The sequence below is a fragment of the Pleurodeles waltl genome, chromosome 7, assembly GCF_031143425.1.
Source record: "Pleurodeles waltl isolate 20211129_DDA chromosome 7, aPleWal1.hap1.20221129, whole genome shotgun sequence".
NCBI classification, from domain to species: domain Eukaryota; kingdom Metazoa; phylum Chordata; class Amphibia; order Caudata; family Salamandridae; genus Pleurodeles; species Pleurodeles waltl.
The window spans coordinates 154453601-154481358 of record NC_090446.1 but is presented as its reverse complement, the minus strand read 5'-3'; the positions used below and the strand labels follow the sequence as shown (position 1 = coordinate 154481358).

At 44.6% G+C, this 27758-nt stretch overlaps 1 protein-coding gene across 2 annotated transcripts in view; it reads right to left on the bottom strand.

The window, feature by feature from the left end:
- LOC138303899 (piezo-type mechanosensitive ion channel component 2-like) overlaps positions 1-27758 on the bottom strand; it is a 733706-nt gene that overhangs the window by 425497 nt on the left and 280451 nt on the right. For both annotated transcript variants that reach the window (XM_069243434.1, XM_069243435.1), the window contains 3 exons: positions 20623-20786; positions 18679-18855; positions 9778-9924 (listed from right to left, as the gene is read on the bottom strand). In XM_069243434.1, coding sequence (XP_069099535.1) covers positions 9778-9924; positions 18679-18855; positions 20623-20786 — 488 coding nt within the window. The remainder of the gene's footprint in view (positions 1-9777; positions 9925-18678; positions 18856-20622; positions 20787-27758) is intronic.

Here is a 27758-nt window from a genome sequence, read left to right as displayed (position 1 = left end):
GGGAGGTCGAAGGAACTCTCCAAAATCAGAGCTTTACACATGGAGGTGGCCCTACACCGACCCATCAGGACCGAGCAAGTCAATGCAGCCCGAGTGCGCCCAAGCACGGCAGTCCTCAAAGCGCCCTCTGACAGGTGTAGAGAGTGTAAGTACTGTGGAGGCCTACACACCTGTTAAAAGACTGCCCAGCAAAAGGCCAGCTCTGCATAACATGTGGCAAGTACAACCACTTCGCTAAAGTATGCTGATCGCCAAAGTTCAAAACCACCCAGGAAGTGGCCCACACCTTCCAGGAGGATGTGGAAGGACCTGAAGAAATGGATGACGACACTGAAAACTTCATGGTCCACACTGTCTTCGCCATAGGGACCATGATTCAAAAACGTCACCCCCTCCTGAAATGCCAAATCAGTATAGGCACCCAGAACATCACATAAACTACTGACACTGGTGCCTCAATTGAACTAATGTCAGAAAGCACAAATCTGTCCCTGAAAGAGCAAATATAAGAGTGTTTTCATCTGGCCAGGCCACCCCGATACCACTACTAGGCTGCTTCCAATCCTCAGTAGCCTACGTAGACTCCCACACTGACACAGTTTTCTACGTGCCAAAGGAGGGACGAGCACGCTGATTAGTGGACAGACCGCAGAGACGCTGGGACTCATATCCTTCACTCTAGGGGTACAAGAGGAAGAGCTAACTGGCCTCCTACATGAGTACAAAGACATATTCAAAGGAATAGGCTGCCTCAAGATGGTGCAGCCTGTTGCACTCAGGCACCAGCGCATAGCCTTCCACCTTCGACCCAAGGTAGAAGCAGAACTGGCCAAAACTCTGGCATCATTAAAAAGGTGTCGGGATCCGCTACATGGGTCTCGCCGATTGCTGTCACCAAGAATCCAAAGCAGCCAGGGGAGGTCCACATCTGTGTGGACATGAGACTCCCGAATGCAGCCATTAAGAGAGAGCGCCACCTGACACCAGCGGTAGACGACATCCTCAGTGGGCTCACAGGGGCCAACTGGTTCTCAAAAGTTGATCTGCGGTCAGGATACCATCAGCTACCCCTTGACCGGGAATCACGGTACATCACAACCTTCTCGATGCTCCTGGGCCTGAGGAGATACTGCCACCTCAATATTAGCTTCTCAAGTGTGGCCGAGATCTTTCAGAATACCATCCGAGAAGTATTGTCTGGCCTCCCAGGAGTCCTAAATGTTAGTGATGACATTCTCATACATGCCAAGACACTACCAGAACATCACAAGTGTTTGAGAGGAGTACTCCAGAGGATTCGCGAGAGAGGCCTGACCCTACATCGAGACAAGTGCGAATTCCTCAAAAGGAAGATAAGCTTCTTCGGATACACTGTTTCAGCAGACGGTATCACCCCAGACCACAACAAAGTCAAAAGACGTACAGGAAGCCCTGGCCCCCACCAGCACCTCAGAATTCTGAAGCTTCCTCTGAATCCTCAACTTTTGTGGACAGTTCATTTCAGACCTGAACAGCCTCACTCAAGTACTAAGAGAGCTAATGAAAGTCAACTCCCCGTGGACCTGGGACCAGGCCAAAGAACAAGAGTTCAACAAGGTCAAGAATGCACTGTCAGCAGACACCACTCTAGCCTACTTTGACCCCGGCGACAAACTACTATAGCCGTGGACGTCAGTCCGAAAGGATTAGGTGCCATACTCACCCAGCTGCAATTTTACGGGGATTAAATCCCAGTTGCTTACACGAGTTGCTCCCTCACTGACACGGAGCGGAGGTACTCGCGGATAGAGTGGGAAGCGATTGCCATTCACTAGGCCTATAGGCCCTTCCATCTGTACATCTACGGACACTCCTTTATTGTAACGACAGATCACAAACCACTATTCCCCCTGTTTAGGGGATCAGCATCGGATTGATAAACGGATGCTCCAACTACAAGAGTATGACTGCCAAGTAGAGTACCGGCTGGGCTTTAACAACCCAGCCAACTACTTATCTTGACACCCTCTAGCGTCAACCTCAGGCGAAGGGGCTGAAGCTGAGGCGACAGACGCCTACATGAATTTCATCATAGAGAGGTTGAGGCCTCTCCCAATATTCCTGTCTGTGTTGCAGCAAGCCACCAGAGAGGAAAAATGTCTACAACTCGTGATAATTGTCCTGCAGTTCAACCAGTGGGGTGCTATCAAATCACAGCTACCACACCAGACTCCTAAAGCCAAAAGGGCATTAGAGGCATTGCTCCACGTCCCCCACGAACTGTCCAGGGACACCAGTGGATGTCTTCTGCGGGGTCCTCGTCTAGTCATCCCTGCGAGCTTGACACAGCAAGCCGTTCAAATGGTCCACCTTAGACACCAAGTCATCACCAAGACAAAGAGCCGATTAAGGGCCAAGGTCTGGTTCACTGGCATGGACAATATGATGGAATAAGCTGTCAGGTTGTGTAAATGGTTTCAAGCAGCTGGCCCTCCTGAAGCCCTCTGCCTTTCATCACAGAGGAAGGCCCCCATCTACCCTGGGAGGCAGGGAGCCTCGATTTCGGACACCGCCCAGGTGGACGGCATGCCCTAGTCATTATTGATGACTACACAAAATACTCGGAGGTAGAGATAGTGAGCTCTCAGTCTGCATTGGAGGTAATCATCAAACTGGAAAAGATCATTGCCACTCATGCATCATGGGGAGGGAAAGTCAAATAATGGTCCCCCATTGCATGGACAAGACTTTGCAGAGTACTTACAGTCGTGGGGCATCCACCATCGGAAGGTAACCCCACGATTCCCGCAGACAAACAGGGAAGTAGAGAGATTCATGAGATGTCTCACGCTATGGTGGCATAACAACAGAGACACGGACACTGTTGGTTGCTCAGCACTGGTCGTGACTGACCCCAGCCACGCCCCAGGAATATTTATTAGGCACCATCAGAGTGTGTAGGGCACAACCATTAAGCCCGTGCACGCAGGGTCCCCTCAGAGATCACCCCTCATCAGCAGTGCAATTATATATTACATGCCTAAAGGCCAAAAAATCAGGGATAGAACAAAGGGAGGAGAGCAGACTGTTTCACGACAGAGCAACTTGAACTGAAAAGGTACAAGCACCTACTTGGAATTTTTTGAACCTAGGGACAGCCAGCAGATCGGGATTAGAAAACCGCAGAATTTGCTCAGGACAATAGTACACTAATTTCTGCTGTGGCAACAGTGGGGAAGATCAATAAAAAGCCCTGTGAAGAATACACAGAGACTTTAACATAATTCTTCTGGTCACTCAGAGCCAATGACAAGTATCCAAAGAAGTGGATGCTGGGGGATGAAGAGGGCCAGGTTAGCAGCTGCTGCTTTAATACAATGTAGACATTTCAGAAAAAAAATTGGGGTGCCTAAAACAATAAGTTGCAGTAATCTAGTCTTTTAAATAGCCCCTTACACCACATGCTGTAGTGAGTGACTAGATTGTGAAAATGGAATCTTGCGACACACCTGCATTATTGAAAAAGAGGAAGAAATAGTCTTATTTATGTGAGCACTGATAGAAAGATAACTATACATATAAACTCCTAGATTGTAGACCAAATCTGATGTAGAATGAGCAAAATTAATCTTATGGGGCCAGTGGTCTGAGAGTAGGGGCATGAGAGTCTTCTTGTTGGCAGCACAAGATTTTGGTTTTATCACCATTACCTTTTAGTGACTTAGAGCTCGATCAGCTCTCTATAGCTTCCATAAAGTTGTGTAAAGCCTCTATTCAAGATTGCACGGATTGATTCAATGCCAATATAAGAAAAGTATGATCAGCATAGTTCATACATTCAAAGCAATGGGATCAAATCAACATAGCCATTGATATATATAATCAAATTATGCAGTAGCCCTGGGTGGGAGTATCTGTGTAAGTACTGGCCATTAATATTCTGTTGCCAACACAATGACCCGCCCCACTGGGGCACCAGAAAACAGGATCAGACAGAAAAGACTTGTCATCTGTCACCGAAACCCACTTTGTGGTTCAGAGAGCAACGGCCACAGGTGACGTTCGTCTGTCGGACTGGAAATGACAGCCCAGGTATTGCACTGTATTGCGACTGCATTTATAAAGCACTTACAAACCCTGACAAGGCATTGAAGCACTTTATGGTGGGTGGCACAATAATCTCTAGCCAAAAGGTAGTGGTTAAACCAGAGGGTTATTAATTATAGTTGTAGATTTGTTCATTATTGGGTTAGTCTTGTGCACTTGAGAAATTGGAAAACCTCTTCCATTTTCAAATGGTGAGGTACTAAGGTCATAGGAATTAGGTGTATTTATTAGAATGAGTAAAATGCAGGTAAAAAAAGAGATGAGTAAACAGGGTGGATCAGTTTACATATTGCAAGATAGCAAGGAGAGGATAGAACAGAATGATAAATTGTGAATAATGGGACCGGGATGAATAGCTAGATTAGATGCATTTTGATATTGCAGGAATGGTTACTCAGAAGGAGAGTTTAGGATTTGTAAGAAGGGATATGGTTAGTTTACTGACATTTAGCAAGAGAGTAAGCCAGCAGGCATGTGAAAGAGTAGTGTAAACTCAGAGCCACTAAGGCATGCAGAGGATGGAGTGAAAGGAGAGTTTCATTCAAATAGGAAGGCAGTGGAGAGAATGACTCCTAGCTATCAATCAGGCTAATTTTCATGCAGGACTTTTTGTAATGTTGTGGTACGAGGCAATCTGAGGATGTAGGAAGAAAGGCTGGAAGTTGATAACAGGTGGGCAGGTGATATAAATGGCTGTGTTTTAGGTTGCTCTATATGGATATTAATAGTGGTGAGACAGTTGGTTCTCTTTCACACATATATTGAACATTATTGAAATGATTTGTTTTTGTACTTGTTTTTTTAAATATTGTGTACTAACCTATGGGGTATATTCAGAAAATGGGTTGTTTAGCTTGACGCTTATGTGTTTGTTTGAGAAAATGCAAGGCTGATGAGTTTCTGGGGGATGCTGTTTTCCCTTATATAGGTGGATAAGGGAGATGTCTGATTACCACTTTCTTGATCTTAGAGGGGGCTGGAGGGTTTCTATCTGTAGGCAGGAAATGTGAAAGTATGGATTAATTGTTGGATCACATTGAAAATCATTAGGTATTGTAGCTATATTCGGTGTGGATCCCAGTTAAACTGTCCAGAAAGGCATGGTGTCATAGTTTTTTCAATACCCACAGGTCAATATTTCAGTTTTTGAAGCATTCATGTTGAAGTGATTACACATCATCCATTGATCTACAGCCTAGTGTTTTCCATTTTGGGATTCATCTATGTGTCAACTGCAAAGCTGTAACAGGTGAGTTTGAAACAGTTGAGATGTGAGATGACGGATCCTTTTAGAACTTCTATTTTTCAAGAATTTGAAGTAAAACTCAGTGGGTGTGTCCGGCATGATCTGTTGCTTAGGGAGGGGGAAACCCAGGTGAGGGGATGTCATCTCTACAAGCTTCTTAGTCTAAGAAGTAATGTGTAATGGTGTACTCTCTCAAAGGTTGCTGAAAAGTGCACAAGTCAACTGTGTTGAATATGTTATTTAGCTTGTCCAAAATTGTGATTAGGATAGATTCAGCCTCTTTTCCTTGGCAGAATCCTGTTTGCAAGTCTAGGAGTGCTTCATGTTCTTCTATGAATTCTGAGAGCTGACAAAAGGCTGCTTTTTCCAGGAGCTTGGTAAGAAAAGGCACATTGGAGATTGGCCTCTAGTTGTTGGGGTCTTGAGGGTCCATGTTTTGCTTCTTAAGTAGTAGGTGTATGTATGTCTTCTTGAATATCTCTAGGAAAGTTAAATTTTTTAAAGAATCGTTGAGAATATTGATGCCGAAGGATCTTTTTGAAAATGTGTGGAAGGAAGGAGTTTGAAAGCCAGCCAACTGTGCTGCTAGGTTTCAGTAGGCCTTCAAATTCTGAGGTTGTAAGTTTTTGGAAGACTGATAAAGATGGAGTGAGTGCTGCTGTGACTGTTGGTGGCTGTATAGTTGTTTTTCACAGCTGTTGGATAAGAATCCAGTGAATCTGGTTTTTTTAGATAATGTGTTCCTAGTATAATGTAGATGTCTTGTGTAATTGTGGTGGAAGTTTGAAAGTCTGCTGGATTGCAATATTCGGATTCTGAATTGTATGGAGTTTGAGGGCTGAGCATTTGTCATAGTCAAAACAGCATGAGAAGTATTATTTGGCCTTCTTTATGTATGATTTGTACATTATGTTCTGTGTGTGTGTAGACATATTTTGTCTTGTGGCTTCCTGGAATTGAGCAATCTGAATTGAGTGTTGGCTTTCAATTTTTGTCAGCTCTTCATTCATCCAATGTGCCTTCTGCTTTGTCCATGTTGTTTTGGGGATTAAGCTATCAAAGGCTGATGATATCTATACAGAGTTTTTCTGCTAAGTTTATTTTTTTCAGTTGAGTATTTACTGTAAGTTTGGCTTATTCCACTGCCTACATGTTATAGTGGGAGTCTGTGTTTTAGTTGATATTTTATTTGAGATCTTAAGTGAACTGGTGATAATTCCATGTAATAGGTAGGTTTTGTTGAATAGAAGTTAGTTCTTTATATCTTCCAACTTGGTGATTTTTATTGTGTTCCTAAAGGCAATGGCTAGTCTGCCTCCATTACTCCCTTCATGGTTATACATAATGACTTGATAACTATAAGGGTAGCATCATGCAGTATGGTGTCCATATCCTTTCTCAACTGGGTTTCAGTGGTGAATAGTATGTGTATCGTTCTGTATTTGTCAGCAAGTCAAAGATGCTGTATTTATTTTGCTCTATGAATGGGAATTCATAAGAAGGCAATTTAGATGTGATAGTTTTATTTTGTGGAAGTGAGGGTATGTGTCTGGGTTATTTTTGGCTTGTGCTTTTGTGTCAGATGGTAACTGTTAGTCAAGAGTTGTTCTTTGTGAGTATTGGACGGTAATGAGGTAGGAAGTAGTGCAGGAGTGATATTCTGGGATGGTAGCATTCATCATCTGCGCTGTCCTGCTCAAGTATGTTTATTAGAGATTTGATAGGGTTCTTTTGGGAAGGGAGGTATGAGTCAGATTGCGTTTATGACAGTTGTGGGTGTACAATTTTACAATTTTGTTTAGGTGTTGTGTTAAAACATAGTTTTGTTGCAATGTAGTATGTGTGGTGTTGAGCTGTGCTGAGTGATAAAGTTATTATATGAAGAGGGAAACTACAAGGATGGGTTTGGTGAGAAATGAGGGCAAGGAGGCCTGTGATCTGTTCTTGTGCCAAGGTTGGTATGCATTTAGATATGGGTTACTGGTGAATGGTAGTGCATGCGGAATGAGTTTAAGAGTGGGAAATTGTGTGTTTAGAGGTGATGTGATGTTAAAGGATTGAAGTAGTAATGAACATCAGGTTTTTATGGAAGATGTTAGTGGAGGGATCGGTACTAAGAGTTAGGAAAGGGAGTTGTGAGTTGAGATACTGTAGGAAAGACAAGATAGATGTGTGGTGAATGTAGGTATCTAGGAGTAGGGCTAGCATGGTTTGCTGGGAGTAAGATGAGTATAGAAGAAGGTAGAAATATCAAGGAATGGAGGTAAAATGGGTTGGATTTGATTGGGAGAATTGATAGGGGAGGTGATTGGTGGTAGTGATTATTAATTGTGGAAATGTAGTATAGTTTTGTGGAAGTTGGTGTAGCAGTGTGTGAAGACAGTGGGCATGGGTGTGAGGTTATGTATGGTGGACTAGGTGGAAAGACAGGAAGAAAGTTGGAATGCATTGGACGTGAAAGTGGATATATGTCTGTTTAAAAATGTGTTGAAAAATGATGTACTGTAAGGTTGTTTACAAGGTATGAGAGTGAAACAGCGAGTACAGTAATGATTATCTTACCTTGTATGTGAAAGACGTATATCCACTAATGTCTTGTGAGTGGGTTTTCAAGCAGAGATTCTGGCCCTGGGCCCTTTCCAGTCCATAACAGTCCTAAACAGAGAGCACCCTCACCCGACACCCTTCATCTGGATGAGCTAAGTGCTCTGTTTAAATACCCTCAGTGATCAGGTGACCTGGGCCAATGGGAGCTTAGATCTATGAACCAAAAGGACCTAATTCCTAGCCAATTAGAAACCCAAACCATGTGGACCAATGGGAACCCTATCCCTAAAACCTATGCCCAATATAAACCACAGCTCTATAGATCAAGGAACCTAAAACATAAGGGGCTGTGCAAGGCAGAAAACAAGAAGGAAAACCTGATTTAGGTAACTCTAGGCAGATTCCAATCATTTAGACTGCAACTGGTGTGCTGAGGGGGCAAAGAACCAGTGCTCTGCTCAGAATCTCCTTGATTACATGCTAGGCCAATACACACTTTATAGCTGCTCTTTAAGACTGCAGAAAGGACCAAAATGTAACCACCTTCAAATGCAATCACACACTTTAAAAACCTTCTTAAATAACCACAAGGACTAGTGCTAAGCAGACTCTGTAACACAATATAACAAAACAAAACAGATTAAGTAATCTCTGCACATTTAAATTAACATTTTGATTAACTTTTTTGTTTTTGGACCTTTGAACACTTTAGTATAGGTTTAATAAACAATACAAACAGGTGCGCACAAACAAACAGAAGATTCAAACAAGAAAACTGTGCAGCAAAAGTTGCCCACTGCTGCTATTTTGCTCTGAAGTTGGTCTCTGGGCTGCTCAGTGCTCAGAGGAGCTGGGGGTATCTAATAAAGATACTAGTCCAGTTCCCAGAGTGGACAGCAATCACTTTGAAGCTCCGACTACACATGTACAGGCTTAAGCAGTAAAAGCAGCTACTCCCCAAAGTTTCCAAAATCGGTAACCATGCTGTTTCAGGAGCCACCCGGTGTGGGCAAGCCCCACTGCAGCATTTAAGCTAGTGCATAGCAAGAGTGCCAAAGACCCTCATACAGGGAAACTGCCCGCCATTGACTGAACAGTAAAATCGAGCCTGAATTTGAATTTCGTGAGCCCCTAACCCCTCTGAGCACCATTGCCACTGCACCTGCTGCACTACTGGTAACACCACACCTGAGTCTAACAAATTTTAATTTTAGACAACCTCCGGGGAGTTGAAATAAGTCCCAATAGCATTTGGAAGTCAACTCTGCTGGGTGGTCCAACATGGATTATGTAATAGTAATGCACATCCTCTAAAAGACAAGAGACAAGTTAATGTTTGTGTGTATTAGATGGATAATCACTATTTAAAAGCCATTTTTTGCCCTTCATCAGACATTCAAGTTCCTCTGCTGCCTTATCTCAATAAAGGTGAAAGTCCATTTGGGTTTTCGGTTGGGTATGGAAGGCATAAATGGGTCACACTCTCTCTGGAACATGACGTAGCTTGGTCCAAAAACCATGGTGCACCATTATAGCACATCTGAGATCCTAGCTTTACACTTGTGGTAAGGTAAAGAGTCTGGTATCAGCCAAGCTAGAGAGGAGATGAGCTCTCGAGCGAAACTGATAACTCGGGCTATTATATAGCGCTTTCTACTTGAATATTGCATATAATAGCGCTGTAAATGGCACACAGTTCGATTAATCAATTTAATGGACTTGGAACGATGGAAAGCTGGTTTGCCAATTCTAGTATTTAAACCTGTGATGTGCAGTCAGTAGTGATAAGTAAATTCACAGATATTTTACAAGCTACTAAGGAACATAGCCTTCTCATGAAGAGTAAGAAACCATTAGTTCTATGCATCAAATAACATGACGTATCAGTTGTAGTCTACCTTCAAGCACGGTAAGACGTTCTCCACACATTTGATGAGCGCTCCACACCAGCGTGCTGGATCCACCGGCTCCACGTAGAGGATGGAGCTCTGAAGGAGCTCTTGGGTGTCTGGGTCCTGCGGAAGGGTGCCATTCTGATAGAGTCTCTAGTCAAAGACAGAGGAGTATAATATTGGACCAAGAGGTTAACACTCAAGCGACACATGCCTGCACCCATATGCAAACAAATACACATCTGTGTGTGTATGTGTGCGCATTCACACACATATGCATAAATTCACACATGCGCTTGCACACAGACATACATATACAAACACAAGTGTTCTTTCAAACATCATGTTAGTTGCACAGGCATGCAGGCTGTGCATCCTGCATTACTTTCACCATCACAAATTACAATAATACAGAGAAACTGGTCACTTATAAAGACTAAGCACTTTTTACAAAGCTCTTTGGTTAGTGTGTCCTTGCGCTGTAAACTGACCATTAATCCTTGAAAATATAGCTTGTTCCCAACATAGAATCTTATGCTTTGCATAGTGCAATGGTGGATCCTTCAGGAAAAACCTCATAGTTTTACTGTGGAGATTACAGAAATCATTTCAAAGTTCTGGCACCTTATAACCAGCGTGACCAACAGTTAATGGAGGAGTCAGTGGGGGCAATATGGACCCTAAGGCACAAAGGAGGAAAGAGCCAACTACGTGGAAGGTGACGGATGGCTTGACGCAATAGCATGTGACACTGCTCAAGAGAGTGAACACAGCCTGAGATAAGGCGGAGGGCAATGCCTTCAAGAGATAGACGACCAATTAAAGAAGGTAGAATCTTGAACAGAAATTATTGGAAACACCAGCTATGGCAGTAAAGAGGTACTTAAAGTTTTTAACAGGTGACAACTTAAGCTGACCTAAAAGATGTTGTCTCTTTGAACTCACGATCAGAAAGCATCACTGTTCTGGACCACTAACACCCGCAACCTCGTACACTGGATACAAGCACATGAACTTTAGGTAAGAAGAAATGCCTGATGGCCACGGAGTCAGATTGTTGGTGGGATTACTTTTTCATATATAGTCTACATATTAAATGGCTGACGCACATCACAGTGCTTTATGTAGTTGTAACGCTTGGCCACAGCCCAGTGACATAAAACAAGGAGAGACTAAGGCCCTCATTATGAACACAGCGGTTTTCACCGCCATGTTCATGCTGGCGGTCTTTCTAGCGACCGCCAGCCCCCCTGGAACCCTGCAAGCTGTATTATAAACATTCTGCTGGGCCGGCGAGCGGAAACATTGTTTTCGCCCGCCAGCCCAGCAGAATGCCTGCCCAGGACATTGCCGCGTCAGTGCCTCTGTGCCGTGGGTGCAGCTGCACCCGTCACGCAGATCACAGCCCGCAAATTGGACAGTGGCCTGTGCGATGGGGCACTGCACAGGGGCCCCGGAGCACCCCTTCCACCAGCCTTTCCCTGCCGGGGAAACCCGCCAGGGAAAGGCAGATAGAAATGGGATCATTATCCGAGGGGCAGCAGCGCTGCCCTGTCAGATAATGATGCCGTCCACCGCCAGGCTGCCTGTCGGTGGCAGTCTGGTGGAAAGGAGGGCCGCCTAAGGGGACGTGGCCACAAGTGAATGGGGAATATCCTTATCCACAATACAAGGGATAGGGTGGGATAGGGATTTGCCTGCAAAAAACTAGAGCCCCATGACCTCAAGGGGATTGTGTTATTGCTTACAAAGGTTGTGATACCTTTGCATGGGTAAGAGTCAGAAATAGGCAAAGTACATTTTTAAGAGACCATTTTTATGATAGACGTATGTGGATAGTTATATGTAAATTTACAACTATAGTTGGTGCAAATGGAAGCAAATATGATATATCTGCTTAGATGTCTATACACAATATATTTAATTGCAAGCGAGGCGGTTTGGTTAGGGAAGTACTTACTGCTAACATGGGATGTGATCTTCTGGTGAGCACCAGCAAGGCCACTTAACCCTTGCATACTAATGAGGATGATAGATACCCAACCAAAGAAAGTTGGAGTGTGTTTGCCCTACCTTCAAAGAAACACATTCTCTTCTCTCTCTCTCTCTCTTTGCAAGAATCCACTTTGAAGTCTGCCTGTTGATATACTAGGTACCACTCATGAATAGAACTGGTTAGCTTGCTTCTAATGGAAAAGCACCCAGTAATGTCCGAACTGCTAGGAGAACGTCACAGCAAAATGAATACCCCAATAGTTCTTTTTGTAGTTATTGACACCTGGTAAATGAAATTAACATTAAGTGCACAGACAGTAAAGCGGTAATTAAAGATTGGAATTATAAATAAATGTGAATATCGGGTCCATCATTCCCACTGTTAGGTTGTATGTCAGAATATTATTAAAAATTAAAAAATCTTGCCTGACGGATAGATAGTGTGCTAAATATAATTTACAAAAGTATAGCTCTATTTGGTCTAAAGCCTCTATTATTAACTAACATGGGGCGATGTGGGTGTAAACTGCAAATTAGGATAACATTCCTATCAAACTATTTTGGTTACACTATTCTGCTACCAAACCCATTGGTATGTATGAAAGAATTAGAAGACTGTTTGGTAGATAACTGAAGGAGGAGGCTGTAGAGAGATGACAGAAGAAGCTCAAATCGGATGACAGTGCATACGCTTATGCTTGTGGGATGTATGTGGTGTATTCAGCTCTGTGCAAAACCAGCATATTTCTGACAATAGAATACAACCCTTTCAATTAAAGGGAATTAAATCACCCTCAAGGGGTGATTTATCCAGCATAGATCTAAGGTAAGGGGCATATTTATACTCTGTTTGCGCCGGAATTGCGTCGTTTTTTTTGACGCAATTCCAACGCAAAACTAACTCCATATTTATACTTTGGCGTTAGACGCGTCTAGCGCCAAAGTCCATGGAGCTTGCGTAATTTTTTAGCGTGGACACCTACTTTGCGTTAATGATAGGCAAGGTAGGCGTTCCCGTCTAAAAAATTGACTCCGAGGCATGTGCGCCGTATTTACACTCCCGGGCAAAATTCACGCCCGGGAGTGGGCGAGTCAAAAAAATGACGTCCGGACGCTTTTGCGCCGTTTTTTAGCGCCTGGTCAGGGCAGGCGTTAAGGGACCCGTGGGCTCGGAAGGAGCCCAGAGGTGCCCTCCCATGCCCCCAGGGACACCCCCTGCCACCCTTCCCCACCCCAGGAGGACACCCAAGGCTGGAGGGACCCATCCCAGGGACATTAAGGAAAGTTCAGGTAAGTTTTTATTTTTTATTTTTTTGTGGCATAGGGGGGCCTGATTTGTGCCCCCCTACATGCCACTATGCCCAATGACCATGCCCAGGGGACAGAAGTCCCCTGGGCATGGCCATTGGGCAAGGGGGCATGACTCCTGTCTTTGCTAAGACAGGAGTCATTTCAATGGGGGTTGGGAGTCGAAAAAAATGGCGCAAATCGGGTTGAGGCGAAAGATTTGCCTCAGCCTGACTTGCCCATTTTTTGGCGCCCAAGCTCCATATCCCCCTACGCCGGCGCTGCCTGGTGTACGTCGTTTTTTTTCACGCACACCAGGCAGCGTCGCCGGCTAACGTCATTGAATAAATACGGCGCCCGCATGGCGCTTCAGAATGGCGTTAGCGGGCGCTAATTTTTTTGACGCAAAACTGCGTTAGCGCAGTTTTGCGTCAAAAAGTATAAATATGGCCCTAAATGTCTTATGTCCCAGCGTATTATTAAGGAGATGTATGTGATTTAATGGAAAAACAAAAAACGAGAAACTACATTGGAGGAAACTAAATCATGGAATTTTTTTTTTAGGTAAAGACAATTTTAAGGGAATACAAATAAATCAAAAATTAAAGCAAACAGGTAAGATGATGTTAAGGGAAATGGAAAATTACATTAATCTTGGGTGAGGTTTTGGACTGGTGGGTGGGTTTTGGGTGTAGGATAATATTTATGAGTGATAAGGGGTTTTCGGGAGTCAGGAATGGATGAAGTTCAGGCATAGAAAATGTATTTTAAGGTTCAGGGATAGAGGACGTTTAGGAGTGGTGAGGGAGTTTTTCTTTTAGGTATGATAAATGGGTGGAAATTAGGAGTGGTGAGTGGATTTTTACTAGTAATCTTTTTATTGAAAAGTGTTCTAATCTCAAAACAAGAATGCAACTTGTTGATAGCGTATAAGGATATCCAGCACTTGAGGTCCATTGTAATAATGTCATAATCTAGACTGTCACAAACTGTAAACATATGATAAACAAGCAGTTTTTTGAAGCCTGAAAAAGGAGCAAAACAAATGTGAGATCAGCAGGCAATTGGTAATGTTGTAATATAGCTGTCTCTGGGATGTGAAAGACTGTTTTGCATTGTTCAAAGATTCTAATGGTCTTTCAATCGAATAAATCACAGAGGGTGGAACAGACCCCCTCTCTCCAGCTAGAAAATGAATGAGCGTGCAAAGCTGACGTGAAGTCTGGGTTGTCAGCAAGCGCACTGTTAGGGGAAGGAAAGGTGGTATGTCCCCGTTTAAGCGCAATACTGTCTCCGATTTCGAGGATCGTCTTTGTGGGGATCGCTATGTATGCCTTTGCGGTCTTGCATATTTAGGGAGCCAGGCCAGATCCCAAAATGGCCGATTGGCCACCGCTCCGTCCATGTGGAACCAATGATTTTTGTTTTCCCGGATGACCCATTCCGCGATGGAGCGTAGAAGGGCCACCCAATAATATTCATATTCAAGGAGGGTGGGCATGCTAGTCCCCTCCCCCCCGGATCTCTAGGGAGCATTAGCACCGTATTAGAGAATCTAGGGTGCCCCACCCCAAATGAAGATGTGTGTGTCCTGTTGGAGGCAAACAATGTCTTCCTGAGGAATGGGAGTAAGCAGGGTTTGAATAAGTGAAGTATTTACAGGAGAATGGACATTTTAACAGCATTAATCCTGTCCAGCCAGGACACATGTAGTGGCCTCCACTGGTGAAGTTTATCCAGAACAGTTCTCTGATATTCCGGGCAGTTAGCTCGTTTAGAAGATGTTAAGGAGAAGGTTACATTTAGTCCTAGGTATCTTATGGGGCACAGGGCCCATTGGAAGGGGATGAGACACTGTAAAATGGGGGAACTCTGACTTTGGGACTGTAAGGTTCAGGGCCTCAGATTAAGCCATGTTAATCTTGTCACCAGAAACCCATTTGAAAGCCATTAGGACATTCACAATTGCGGGGAGGGAGCAGGTTGGGTGAAGGTGAGCAAGAGATGGTCTGCAAACAGGGTAAGCTTATGGGTATGTCCACCTAAGGGGATGCCCACAATGGCCTCCATTTGGAGATTGGAAATTGACAGTGACTCTACTGCTAAGGCAAAGAGCAACGGCAAGAAAGGGCACCCTTGCCTAGTGCCCCTTGATAGATGAATTGGCTGTGAGGGATGGCCATTAATGTGAATTGTAGCGGTGGGAGATGCGTAGGAGGCCATAATCTTAGATAACATACCCAGACCAAGACTGATTTTCTGGAGGACAGCCCTCAAAAAGGACCAGCTGACCATATCAAAAGCTTTCTCCATATCAAGTGAAAGAAGGCAGGAGGGAATGTTGTGGTGGTGATGTGCACCAGATGTACAATTTGGTGGATGCTGTCCACTTCCTGGCTATGGCAAATAAAGCTGAGCTGGTCCAGTTCAGTAAAACCAGAGAGATACGGCTAAATCAATTCACCAGAATTTTTGTGTATATCTTAGCATCTGTGTTTGTAAGGGGATTTTTTAGATTCACAAATAAGTGGAGATTATGGATATGAGGTGTTTTTTCAGGGTTCAGGGATGGTTGGAGTGTAAGGTTGGTGAGGGTTTTTAAAGTTCAGTGATGCGTAGAGTTTAAGGGTGGTAGTGAGGGTTTTAGGGTTAGGTGGAGTTTAGGGTTGTGAGGGGGTTTAAAGAATTCAGGGAATAGGGGAGTGTATATGTAGAAAGTGTTTTATGGGTTCAGGAATGGGTGGGGTTTATGAGTAGTGAGGGGTTTTAAGGTTCAGGAATGGGTGGAGTAAAGGGGAAGAAAATCTTTTAGGGTCCATCAGTGGATGTAGTTTAGAGATCAGGGATGGAGGTACTTTAGGTATAGTGAGGGGTTCTTAGGACTCAGGAATCAGTGTAGTTTAGCTGTGGTAAGGGTTTGTAGGGGGCAGGGACTGATGTGGTTAGGGTCTGTAAGGGGTCAGGGAAAGATGATGTTTATAGGTAGTGATGGGTCAGTGAATGAAAAGTATCTGAAGTAATTGTTTAACAATGTAAAAGACATATCTGATATAATGCCCCTGGAAGTAAAGCATTGAAATAAATGCCTCTTTCAAAACTGTTTCTGAACATAATATCTGCAACCATTGTATTTACACCTGAAAAAGAAGTATGCAAAAGCCAATTTCGGACAAAAAGACATTCTAATAATTGGCATCCTTGAAATGGTAAATACCATGCACTCTGAAAATTTCCTTTGAACAATTTAGAGGAAATGGTTTCTCCGTAATGCCTCCAGATTTTTGTATATTTCTGTGGGCAGCCCTCTTGCATAGTATACAGGCATTTCTCAGCCACAAAGATAGAAGTAGCTACTCACAAGTGCCCTAAAATCATCTTTCCTTCCGGGTAATCAGAGACATATTTATTATAGTCGCTAACTCTGACATTTCAACCAAACACATCTTTACCTTTCAGCCTTAACCTCAACTCCCCTCCCCTCAAAACTAACTTTCCCAAACAATATACACTTCTTAACCCAAAGTGTTTGGGTTACATTCAGCTGATAAACACCAAAATGTCTAGCCGAAGTAGCTTAACAATTTTGCTATTACAGTCTATCAAAAAATACATATTTTCAACCATCTACTCTCTTCCTTATCCATTCTCAAAATCCGGAATAATATTCGTTTTTGTGCCACTCTCCTCCATACCATTCCAGCATGCCCTTACTCAAAAAGACCTATGTAATGTATCTTGTAGTCTTTCGAATACCAGACAAAATTGTTCCCTCTTCATCAGATGTCATATTTAACCACATATCTCTGTTCCTATCATCTAAAACCTTCAAAAATGTGGTCATGATAGCGAATGGAGGAGTAACCCAGGAACAAAAAGAAAGAAAATCTCCAAAGTAAACAATTGAAAAGATGCTACAGTGTGGTGAAAGGAAAGTTAAAACCCGCAAATTAAATGAATCGTAACTGAAGGGAGGGGGTGATAAAGGGAGCAAGAAAAAATAGACTGAAGGGTGTGAGAGAGGAAAACAAAGGGGAACATGGAACATAATGCAACTTGTGACAGAGGAACAGTATAAAATCGGAGAATAATTTGAGAGAGAACTTGAAGATACTGAGAAAGAATAAAATATTGCAACCATGAAAAAGCTCAAATCTGGGAAAATGAAGTGACAGTAACTAGGGGGGAGAGAAAAACTGTGAAGGGTAAGATTAAAAGAACTGGACAACAAACACAGCAAGAAAGCAAAAAGTAATACAATAATACAAATTTGTGTGGGTGTATGTGAGAGAGAGAGAGAGAGAGCGAGAGAGAGAGAGAGAGAGAGAGAGAGAGAGGGAAAGACAGTAGTAAAGGAGAGATAAAGAACAAGGAAAGACAAAACATTGCGGTACAAACCAGGAATTATAACTCTAAAGAGGATGAGAGAGGAGGAAAGTAAATGAATAACAATTTTGTTCATTCATCAATTCCAGATAAGAAATTACTCAAACTGTGTAACCATTGATTGGCTGCACCTATTAAAAGCAACTAATGGACATAAACACATAGGTCCACATAGGTCCTGATTTATACTTTTGACGCAAACCTGTGTTAGCGCAGGTTTGCATCAAAAAGTATAGCACTGGCTAGCGCCATTCCAGAGCACCAGCCGGTGCAAGCCAGCGCTAAGGCCCGGTTAACGTCAAAATACATGATGCTAACCAGGTTGGGGGGTGCGTAAGGGAAAACTGGAGGTTGTGCGTGAAAAAATGTCGCTAGTCAGGTTAGAGTCAAAATAATGACTCTAACCTGACTAGCGCCATTGTCAGACGCACAACCCCCATGGACTAAGTAAAGACAGGAGTCATGCCCCCCCAGCCCAATGGCCATGCCCAGGGCATGGCCATAGGACACAGTGCCATGTAGGGGGGGGGCAAGTTAGGCCTCCCTATGCCACTTTAAAAAAAAGGCAAATACTTACCGAAACTTTCCTGTACTTACCTGGGATGGGGTCCCCCAACCTCTGCTGTCCTTTTGGCGTGGGTGTGTCCCTGGGTCCTGGGGAGGGCACATGTGGCCTTATTCCATGGTGTTCCACCATGGAAATGGGCCCAAAGGTCCCCTTAGGGCCATTATTTAGGCCTGCCTCCCTCCTGTGCAACATTTTTGCAAAGGAGGATAAATGAGGCGCTAGAGCCTCGGAGTAATTTTTAGCCCGGGAACACCTACCTTGCATCTCATTGAAGCAAGGTAGATTTTGGCAGGCAAAAAATGGCTTTAACTCCAATATTTTGGCGCTACGCATGTCTAACGTCAAAATATAAATATGGAGTTAAGTTTGCGCTGAGTTAGCTTAAAAAAAAATGACGCTAATTCAGCGCAAACAGGGTATAAATATGCCCCCCACAGAGTATAGAAGCCTTTAGCTTGGTGTATAAGGCCATATTAAACTTACAACAGGCCCCAGCAGTCTCTCAAAGACCAAAAGGTAGAGTTATTTACTTGTCAGTCAAGTGAATGGCTCTGACTAAAGCCTATGACTTTTTCCACAAGCAATGGCCAGTCGCTGATCTCTGTTTCAGTACGGGTTAGTCAGCCTATGGACACACACTATTTACAGACAATGCCCAGTTTCTGAAAGCTCACCTCTGTACAGTTCATTGAGAACTCTTCCGGTTTGACAAATTTCAGCTGATACATCATCTTGCAGATCACCATCAGACAGGACCAAATGGTGCAGATGCGAGAAGCCTGGGGACGGAGCTTAGAGTATGGCAGAGAAAACGTCCATGGAATCAAGAATACGTAGTTCATCAGAGATACCTGTGAGACCAGTAAACCCATGGCATATTTTCATGATGATTTGGCACATTCAAATTTCAAAACGATAACAAGGTGTTTATCCGAGTTTCATTATTGGAATTTTATACCATAAGGAACAAGTAAAATAAAGAAAATACTTAAATAAATCAACATTCCTCTTACAGCACATCCTGATGAGCAGGGTTCTCTATGTATGCTAGTATTAGTCTATGACTTGCACTTTAGGAGAGCACAAAATACACTAGGTTCTGTAGCAGATTTTCAGAGGTGACCAGCACTGGCCTAAAAAATACACACCCTTTATAACACAGCAGCTGCACATCGCTAGAAGCTTCTGGGTAGATTCAGGAGCTGTACAGTGGGCTGTTTCAGTGCACCACTTTAAGACAACGAGCAGACTGGGATTCACCCTCCTTACAAAGTGTCCAAAGTCTTGTCAAGCAAAGGTGTCCATAAACAGCACACCTGTAGGTTTTGTGAGCGGCCTGGAGTTCAACAAGCTAGGTTGGAGCTCACAAACAATATAAGGACCTTGGGACACACTTTAACAGAGTGAGGAGCTTGGAAGTACAGGTTGTGTAAGGTGTTTGAACTGTCAGAGAGGACTCAAGCCTTCAGGACCTTCACCTCAGCTCATGTCCCTACAAGTGACAGACCTTACATCATGCACTATCTGACAAGTTCTATTAGTGGGATTACCAGAATATTATGGCCCTCATTTTGAGACTGGCGGTAAAAAACGCCTACCACCGCGGGAACGGCCGCCAAAAGACCGTCGCCACAGCTACCAGCCGTCCGCCGTATTGAGAGCACAGCCAGATTTCCACCACAGGAATGACGGAAATCCAGCTGTGGCCATGCCGGCGGATGGCGGTAAGGTGGCACTGCTGCCACCAGCAGCGCCACACCAATAGGCCGCCACCAACCGTATTATGACCAATAATACGGCCTGGCGGTGTTCTGCTGTCGGACGCTGTTGTTGGCAGCAGCGCCCCGTCCCGTCTCCTGCCAGAGGACCCCCTGAACACAGGCAAGTCAGGTCTCTGACAAGGGAGGTGGGTGGGGGGTGTTGTGTGTGTGGGGGGAGTGAATGTTTGTATGTGCATAGATGTGGGTGTGTGTTGCATGTTGAATGCGTGTGTGCATGTATGGAGGTGTGAGTGCGTGTATGTTGTGTTATGTGAATGCGTGTCTGCAAGTATGTATGTAAGTGTGTGTATATGTGTGTGAATGGATGGATGTATGCATGCATGGATGCATGTGGGAATGGGTGTGTGTATGCGTGTGTGTGTGAAGGGGGCATGAATGTAGGGGGAGTGGGAGGTCTTTGGAGAGGTATAACTTGGGGTAACTTTGGTATAACTTGGGATAATTTGGGATAACTGGAGAGGGAGGGGGGAGACCCCTACCAGTGACAGGGAAAGAATTCCCTGTCACTGATAGCACCTACCACCATGGTTTTCGTGGCGTTAAGAAAGCCACGAAAAGCATGGCAGTAGGCAGGGTCATAATCCCACAGGTGGAACAATGAGGGCCACCGGGCTGGAGATGGATATCTCCAACCCAGCGGCTGTTACCGCTGTGGCGGTCTGAGTGGTACATTGGCAGGTTGGCTTCAGCCAACCTACCGTCATAATATGGCGGTAAGTACCGCCAGCCTGTTGGCAGTACTTACCGCAATATTAATGCCGTCTGCCAGGGTCGTAATGACCCCCTAAGTCTTCAATACTGTTCCCCAGCTTCCTCCAGCACTTTTCTCTCACTTACCTCTTTCAGCGTAATCCAGATCGTCATAGTTGCCACAACTTTGATGATGTGCAGCTCAAGGAGCCTCCAGCCCAGGACCTGCACTCCATGGAAAGCTTCCAACATTTTCAGGAATATAGCTGTGCTCCTGTCAATCACCAAAATCCACTTGTTCCTTGCATCCTCTAATGCAAAAAAACAAAAAAGTTGCAGTATTGCTATGGAAAACACTCCCAGTGCACAATGAGGATTCACCTGTTTATCAATGCCCATTCCAAAGGAGGCCACTGTATTCAATTAGAAACAAATTACATTATATAGTTAAGACCTATTTCATAACAAGATGTACCACCTTTAGATGATTTCAGTATTCAGGAATGTGTTCCTTCCTTTACAGAGGTACCCAAAGCAAGGATCTCATTGGCCACTACTATCACACTCCCCCCTTGTTAAAAAAAAGAACCAAGGACAGCTCCTAGTGTCCTTACCTTAGAAGGTAAACCAAAGACCTTAGATATGCACTGCTATGAGCGATGAAGAAATATAGAGCTGATACCTGGTAGGGTCTTAAGTGATGGAGATGCTGTACTAAAAAACATAAGCCACAACTGCTTGAACTCTTTTGCTAAAGGTCTTCAGCCCCAGAAATATTACAGAAGCAAATAACAATGGTCTGCAGCACATTTTCACTCAATTACACCAACACAATTTCCTTCTTTCTTGTTTGCAATGACTATCTCCTTCTTGCTGTACATTGCTGTGTTTTTTGCTCCCTACTACATGTCTGTAGGGATAATAATACATTAAGCAGTACGTGAGCATATTGGCTGGCTTGCTGTCTCTTATTTGCAATCAGCACATTATTTTCTACTACAAGGCCTCACCATTGATTGATTAATTGATTGTGGATTAAATAGTCTGTTTCTCTGTTTGGGTTATGTGACCTCCAAAGACCTTCGAAAGAAGCTGTGTTCCTAAGGCAGCCCTCCAGTTTAATTTAACCTCTTATGGCTGAACGTCAATGCTCCAAATAACCCAGGTAGGGCAAATAACAGGGATAACTAAACCCATCAAGATTATAAAATGTGGTATTTCACCCTGATATTCTGAGTGAAAACACCAATTTTACATGCTATTCACTGGAATCCCATAACAGGGAGTATTTCTTCCCCTTTCAGTTACCCCAGCATGACTAACACTTGGGGAAGGAGCGATGAGTGCGACAAAGGTGACGATGTCCTGGAGATAAGTGGAATAATTTGTCAATTTTTAGGTAACACTAAGCAAGGGGGTAAAGTTACTTTCAGGGCATTATGAAACAGACAAATCTCATAGTCACTGTTGCTGTAGAACTGAGGCAGACAACACTATGATTACTGAGAGTTGAGAACTGCAGTATCCCCTCAAGGAGGAGGAAGTACCTCAGTGCCATTCTGGAGGGCTATATTGCAGAATAGGACTTACCCAGACCAGTGCCAGTGATAATGATCATTAACGTCGAGACATTAATGTTAAGACATTGGCCCATATTTAAAAGAAAATTACAGAGTGCCAAGCTGCAGCAAAATTGGCAGCACCACACTCCATCATTTTCACAACGCAGGAATGCACCATATTTAATTGAATATGGCACACCCTTGCGCTGTCTCTTGTGCCCTAAACTGAGCTGCCTAGCGCCAACGCAGATATCCTTGCACCATTATGCAAAGATGTCTGCGTTGAGGGGTGTGATTGTTTATGTGCGGGAAGGTGTCCCTTCCCGCACATAAACAATCACTAATGGCGATTTGCCACTTCTGTGTGTTCTGCAGAATAAAGCACACACAAAAGTGCCAAAGCGTAATTTTGAAATGATTGTTTATGTGTAGGAAGGGACACCTTCCAGAATATAAACAATCATGTCTGGCACTTTGCTCTTCTAAGCGTGCTGCAGAATGCAGCATGCATAAAAAAAGCAAAAAATGAGGAGGATGCCTGGGGTGGCATTAGGTTTTAGCGCTGTCTCAGGTTTACGAAATCTTGTAAATCTAAGGCAGCGTCCAAATGCAATGGGTGTTGCTGCGGCATGCCCACGGCAACACCCATTGCGCGCCCCTTCCACGCAAAGTGCTGCATGTGAAGGGGTCATATTTACAAAGCGGGGTTAAGCCACAAAAAGTGGCTTAACGCCACCTTGTAAATATGGTACAGGACATAGCGCCACCGGAGCATTACTAAAAGTGATGCTTCAGTGGCGCTAGGGGCTCTTAAATATGCCCCATAGTTCGACGTAAAGACATCCTTCTGCTGCAGAGAAGATGATGAAGTGGCTTTCGCAAATGAAAGTGGGCAGACTCCCCTTGGAATCGGATTCTGAATACTCCAGAGCCTACTCTTCTTCTAGCATGGGTTATTCTGTCTTCATACTTGATTCTCCTTCTCCACAACTTGCAATGACATCTACATATCCTTTTCAGGCACCTGTCAAGCATCCTCCTTCTCTGCCACAACCAGCAATTCCAGGGCTAATTTCAGAGGAAAATCCTCTAGCCATGCCTTCTTGACCACCGCAGTCACCTGTCCTAGTGGAACATTCAGCAAGGCATTCCATGTCTCAATCCTGACATACTAGGCCTCACCATAGGTCTAGCTCAAGGTCGAGGGCTTACATTCGTAGCTACCACAAATGCCACCTAAACGGTCTCATTCACACAGTATGGATTCTCCCTCCTGATCAAGGTCATCAAGACCCTTCCGTATGTCGATGTCTATTGGCCACTATTATCCTATGCCGACAGACTCTCCAACAATGAGAATATCTCCTATTTATGATGTCAACACTTTTATGGTGGTCCTTATAAGATTTGTCAATAAATTGAACATTCCACTAGTGGCTATGAAAGCCTCCATGTCTATCATATGTGAGATACTGGGCCAACTGAACTTTGCCACGTCTAGTTACAGGCCTGATAGAACTAGCCATGGATCTGTTTGTGACTCTCGCCTCTGTTAAGGTGGCTCCATCTTGCCTTCAAAACAAATACAAGCGTCCTGACCAAAATCCCTTATTTCTCCATACCAATCCTACACATAACTGCATGACCGTATATGCTTCTTGGAAGCTTCACACCAGAGCCCCTTCCTCTTCTGTTCCTCCCCACAAGAAGAGTAAGAAACTGGATTCCATGGGGTAGGAAAGTATGTGGTAAATCCATTGTCATCATGAAATCAGCGAACACTTCTGTCCTTCTTGGAAAATGCAACAGATCATTCTAGGGCTCAATACAACAATTCATAGACTACCTACCCAGAGCCAGACACAAGGATTTCCAAGAAATAATCAATGAGGAAATGACGGTATACAATCAGGTCATCAGTGCTGCAGCAGATGCATTCATCCTAGTAGGTTGCAGTGTGGCTTGACTTTGCGTCTCTCATGCTGGCTCCAACTTACGGAACTGTAGCCTGAAGCCCAGCACAGGATTTTAAATCTCCTGTTTTAAGGACACACGTTGTTCTGATCTCATGCTGATGACAATATATTTTACATGAAACCAGAACTTGAAACTCTGTGGGTGGTTGGACTGGAGAAGAAGAGGGTATATAGGAGACATTCCTATAGACCCTACCACCATTGATTTTTCCCTCAGAGGGTTCAAACCTCTCATTGGTCTCAGGGCAGCTACAACAGCAACAAAAGAGGCATCAGCAGCAGAGGTGTCTATCAAGAAGCAAAGGTTAGCATCAATCTTTCCCAGCTGCTAAGTCCAACACCAGTGGCAAACAAGGAGTTCCATCCTCCTACTCCTCTATTAAGCACCCTGATAGGGGGAAGCATAACTTCTTAGTTGGAAGAGTGGAAAAATATAACCAGAGCCAAATTAACTCGGAAAATTGTGCAAAATGGATACATTAGCTACCTGTGGATTCCTCACCTTATAAATTCTCCCAATGCGCCAGCATTTAGTGGAAAATCTTCTTCCCAGCTCTCCATGCCAACGAGGGCGTCACAATTGCACGGCTCCACGCTACTCCGTCTGATGTCACTGTGCCAATAAGAGGTCCTCGCCGGTGTGCTGACATCAGTTTCACCCATTTTTTACGTGCCTTTGAGGCGAATTGGTGAAAACCGACCTCACAATAGCTCAAACGAATACACACATAAAACCATATTGATATAACACGATTATAACCATCATTTATATATACATAAAATAACCAAAACATATTATACACTTGTAAAACAAAAGACTTGGTATGACCAGACAGGCAACGGGGAGGCGGGTGGGACTGTGAGGAATCCACAGGTAGCTAATGTATCCACCAGAAAAAGCGTTACCGGAGGTAAGTAACTTGTTCTTCTGATGGATACAACTACCTGTGGATTCCTCACCTTATGAATAGAGTCCAAAGCAGTACGGCACTCGGAGGTGGGTGCCTGACCGGTCACACCAAGAAATCCTGCAATACAGAACGTGCAAAATGGCTGTCCCTCCTAACCTCCGAGTCTAAGCAATAATGCTTTGCAGAGGTGTGGAGGGACGTCCAAGTTGATGCCTTGCAAATATCCACCACCGGAACCCCTCTAGCCAGGGCCGAAGTGGCAGACTTAGCCCTGGTCGAATGGGCTCTAATACCCTCAGGGGGGACCTTCTTTGCCAACGAGTAGCAGACTTTGATACAAAGAAGGACCCACCGGATATAGTTCTTTTATGGACCGCTCTGCCCTTCTTCTTTCCTACATATCCCACGAATAGCTGGTCTTCCAACCGAAAGCCCTTTGTCCGCTAAATATAAAAACTGAGAGCGCTTCTGGGGTCCAAACAATGGAGTCTTTCTTCCTCCTTTGAGGGATGAGGAGGAGGGTAGAAAGATGGAAGGGTAATGGTCTGCCCCATATGGAAAGGAGTGACTACTTTAGGTGGGAAAGCAGCCCTAGTTTTCAGCACCACTTTGTCCGGAAAGAATAAAGTGAAGGGAGGTTTAACACTAAGGGCCTGAAGCTCACGGACATGCCTAGCCGATGTAATAGCTATCAGGAAAACCGTCTTAGAAACTAAAAATCTTAACGGACAAGAATGCATGGGTTCCCACTGTGAACCCATTATAAAAGTTAAAACCAGAATCAAATCCCACTGAGGCATAAGAAAGGGAGTGGGAGGAAATGTATTTGTTAAACCCTTTAAGAACCTAATAACAATAGGCGATTTAAACAAGGAGGGTTGATCCGGAGGACAAAGAAAGGCTGACAGTGCCGCCACATAGCCTTTAACAGTAGCAACTGCACAACCCTTCTGTGCTAAAGCTAATGCAAACAACAGAACATCAGACTGATGGGCCCTCAAGGGATCAATTTGTTTCCCTCCACACCAAGCCACGAATTTTGCCCACCTGCAAACATAAACAGTCTTAGTGGAGTGTCACCTGGCAAATAAAATAACATCCACTACCTCTGGTGGGATTGAGAAAGCACTCAGATTGCCCCGTTCAATCTCCAGGCATGTAGGTGCAGGCTCTGGAGGTGAGGGTGTAGAACCTGCCCCTGTGACTGCGAGGGGAGATCTGCCCTGAGAGGGAGATGGAGCAGATGGCACAGTGAGAGTTGGAGGAGGTCTGTGTACCACACCCTTCTCGGCCAATCGGGAGCTATTAAAATGATCTGAGCCTGATCTTGGCGAATCTTCCTCAGAACCCGAGTAATCAAGGGAATGGGGGGGGACGCGTAAAGCAACTGGTCGCATAAAGACATCTGAAACACGTCCCCCAAAGCTCCTCGCTCTGGAAACTAGAGGCTGCAGAACGATGGGCAGTGTGCGTTCTCCTGAGTGGCAAACAGATCTATCTGCAGAGAACCCCACATCTGAACGATGTGACGGACAAGATCTGGATGGAGACGCCACTCGTGATCGGCTGAGAAATGTCAACTGAGAGTGTCCGCACGCACGTTGAGCACTCCTGCCTTATGATTCGCTACCAAGCAAATCAGATGGTCCTGAACCCAGGACCAGAGCCGCAGAGCCTCTCTGCAGAGAAGGTACGGCCCGACACCTCCCTGCTTTTTGATGTACCACATCGCGGTAGTGTTGTCCGTCAAGGCTTAAACTTACTGACCACGAAGGGATGGGAGGAAGGCCTTGAGAGCCAGAAGTATCGCCCGCAATTCTAACACATTGATTTGAAAAGTCTGTTCCACTGGAGACCAAAGACCTTAGATCTCCAGGTCCCCCAGATGAGCTCCCCACCCTAGAGTGGAAGCATCAGTTATGACTGTGACCACCGGAGGAGGCAGTGAAAACGGCCTTTCTAGAGGGAGGTTGCCGACCACAGCCCACCAGCGTAGATCCGCTGCAGAGTCTCTGGAGATCGATATCGACTCCTTGAGATCCCCTTTGTGTTGAAACCACTGCCTGCGGAGGCACCACTGGAGAGCCCTCATGTGCCAGCGTGCATGAGTGACCAACAGAATGGAAGAAGCGAACAGACTGAGCATGCGTAGGACCTTGAGGGCTGGAACAACCGCTCCATTTTGAAACATTGGAATCAACCATCCTTCTTGGGAATCAGGAAATATCTCCAATAACAACCCTGACCCCTTTCCTGCTCTGGAACCAACTCCACTGCACTTTTTGATAACAGGATTTGAGCCTCCTGCTGCAGAAACAGGAGATGGTCTTCAAACGAAACAAGGGTTTGAACTCCTGATACGGAAGAGCATATCCTTTCCTCACAATATTTAGGACCCAGGAGTCTGATGTGATTAACTCCCACTTGCGGAGAAAAAGACGTAACTAGGGCTGCTTCCCTTGTTGTTGTCCTCCAGAGGAAGAGGATGATGCAGAGTGCTGCTAGGTGGCCCCTCTTGTTCGAACCCTCCCCCGCCCTCTAAAGGACCTACTTGGGAGGCTGGTAGGCTGTTGGACTGTGGACTGGGGTCTCCCACGGTAAACGTCTCCACGCCCAAACCCACTTAACCTCTGAAAGGACCTGAAAGGGTTAGTAGTGGAAGCCTGCAGACCCAAAGACTTTGCTGTGGCTCTCCTGTCCTTAAAGCACTCTAAGGCAGAGTCAGCTTTAGCACCAAAAAGCTTTTCTCCATCAAAAGGCAAGTCCAAGACAGTAGTCTGGACATCCGAAGAAAAGCCAGAGGACCTCAACCATGCATGCCTCCTGGTAGCAAT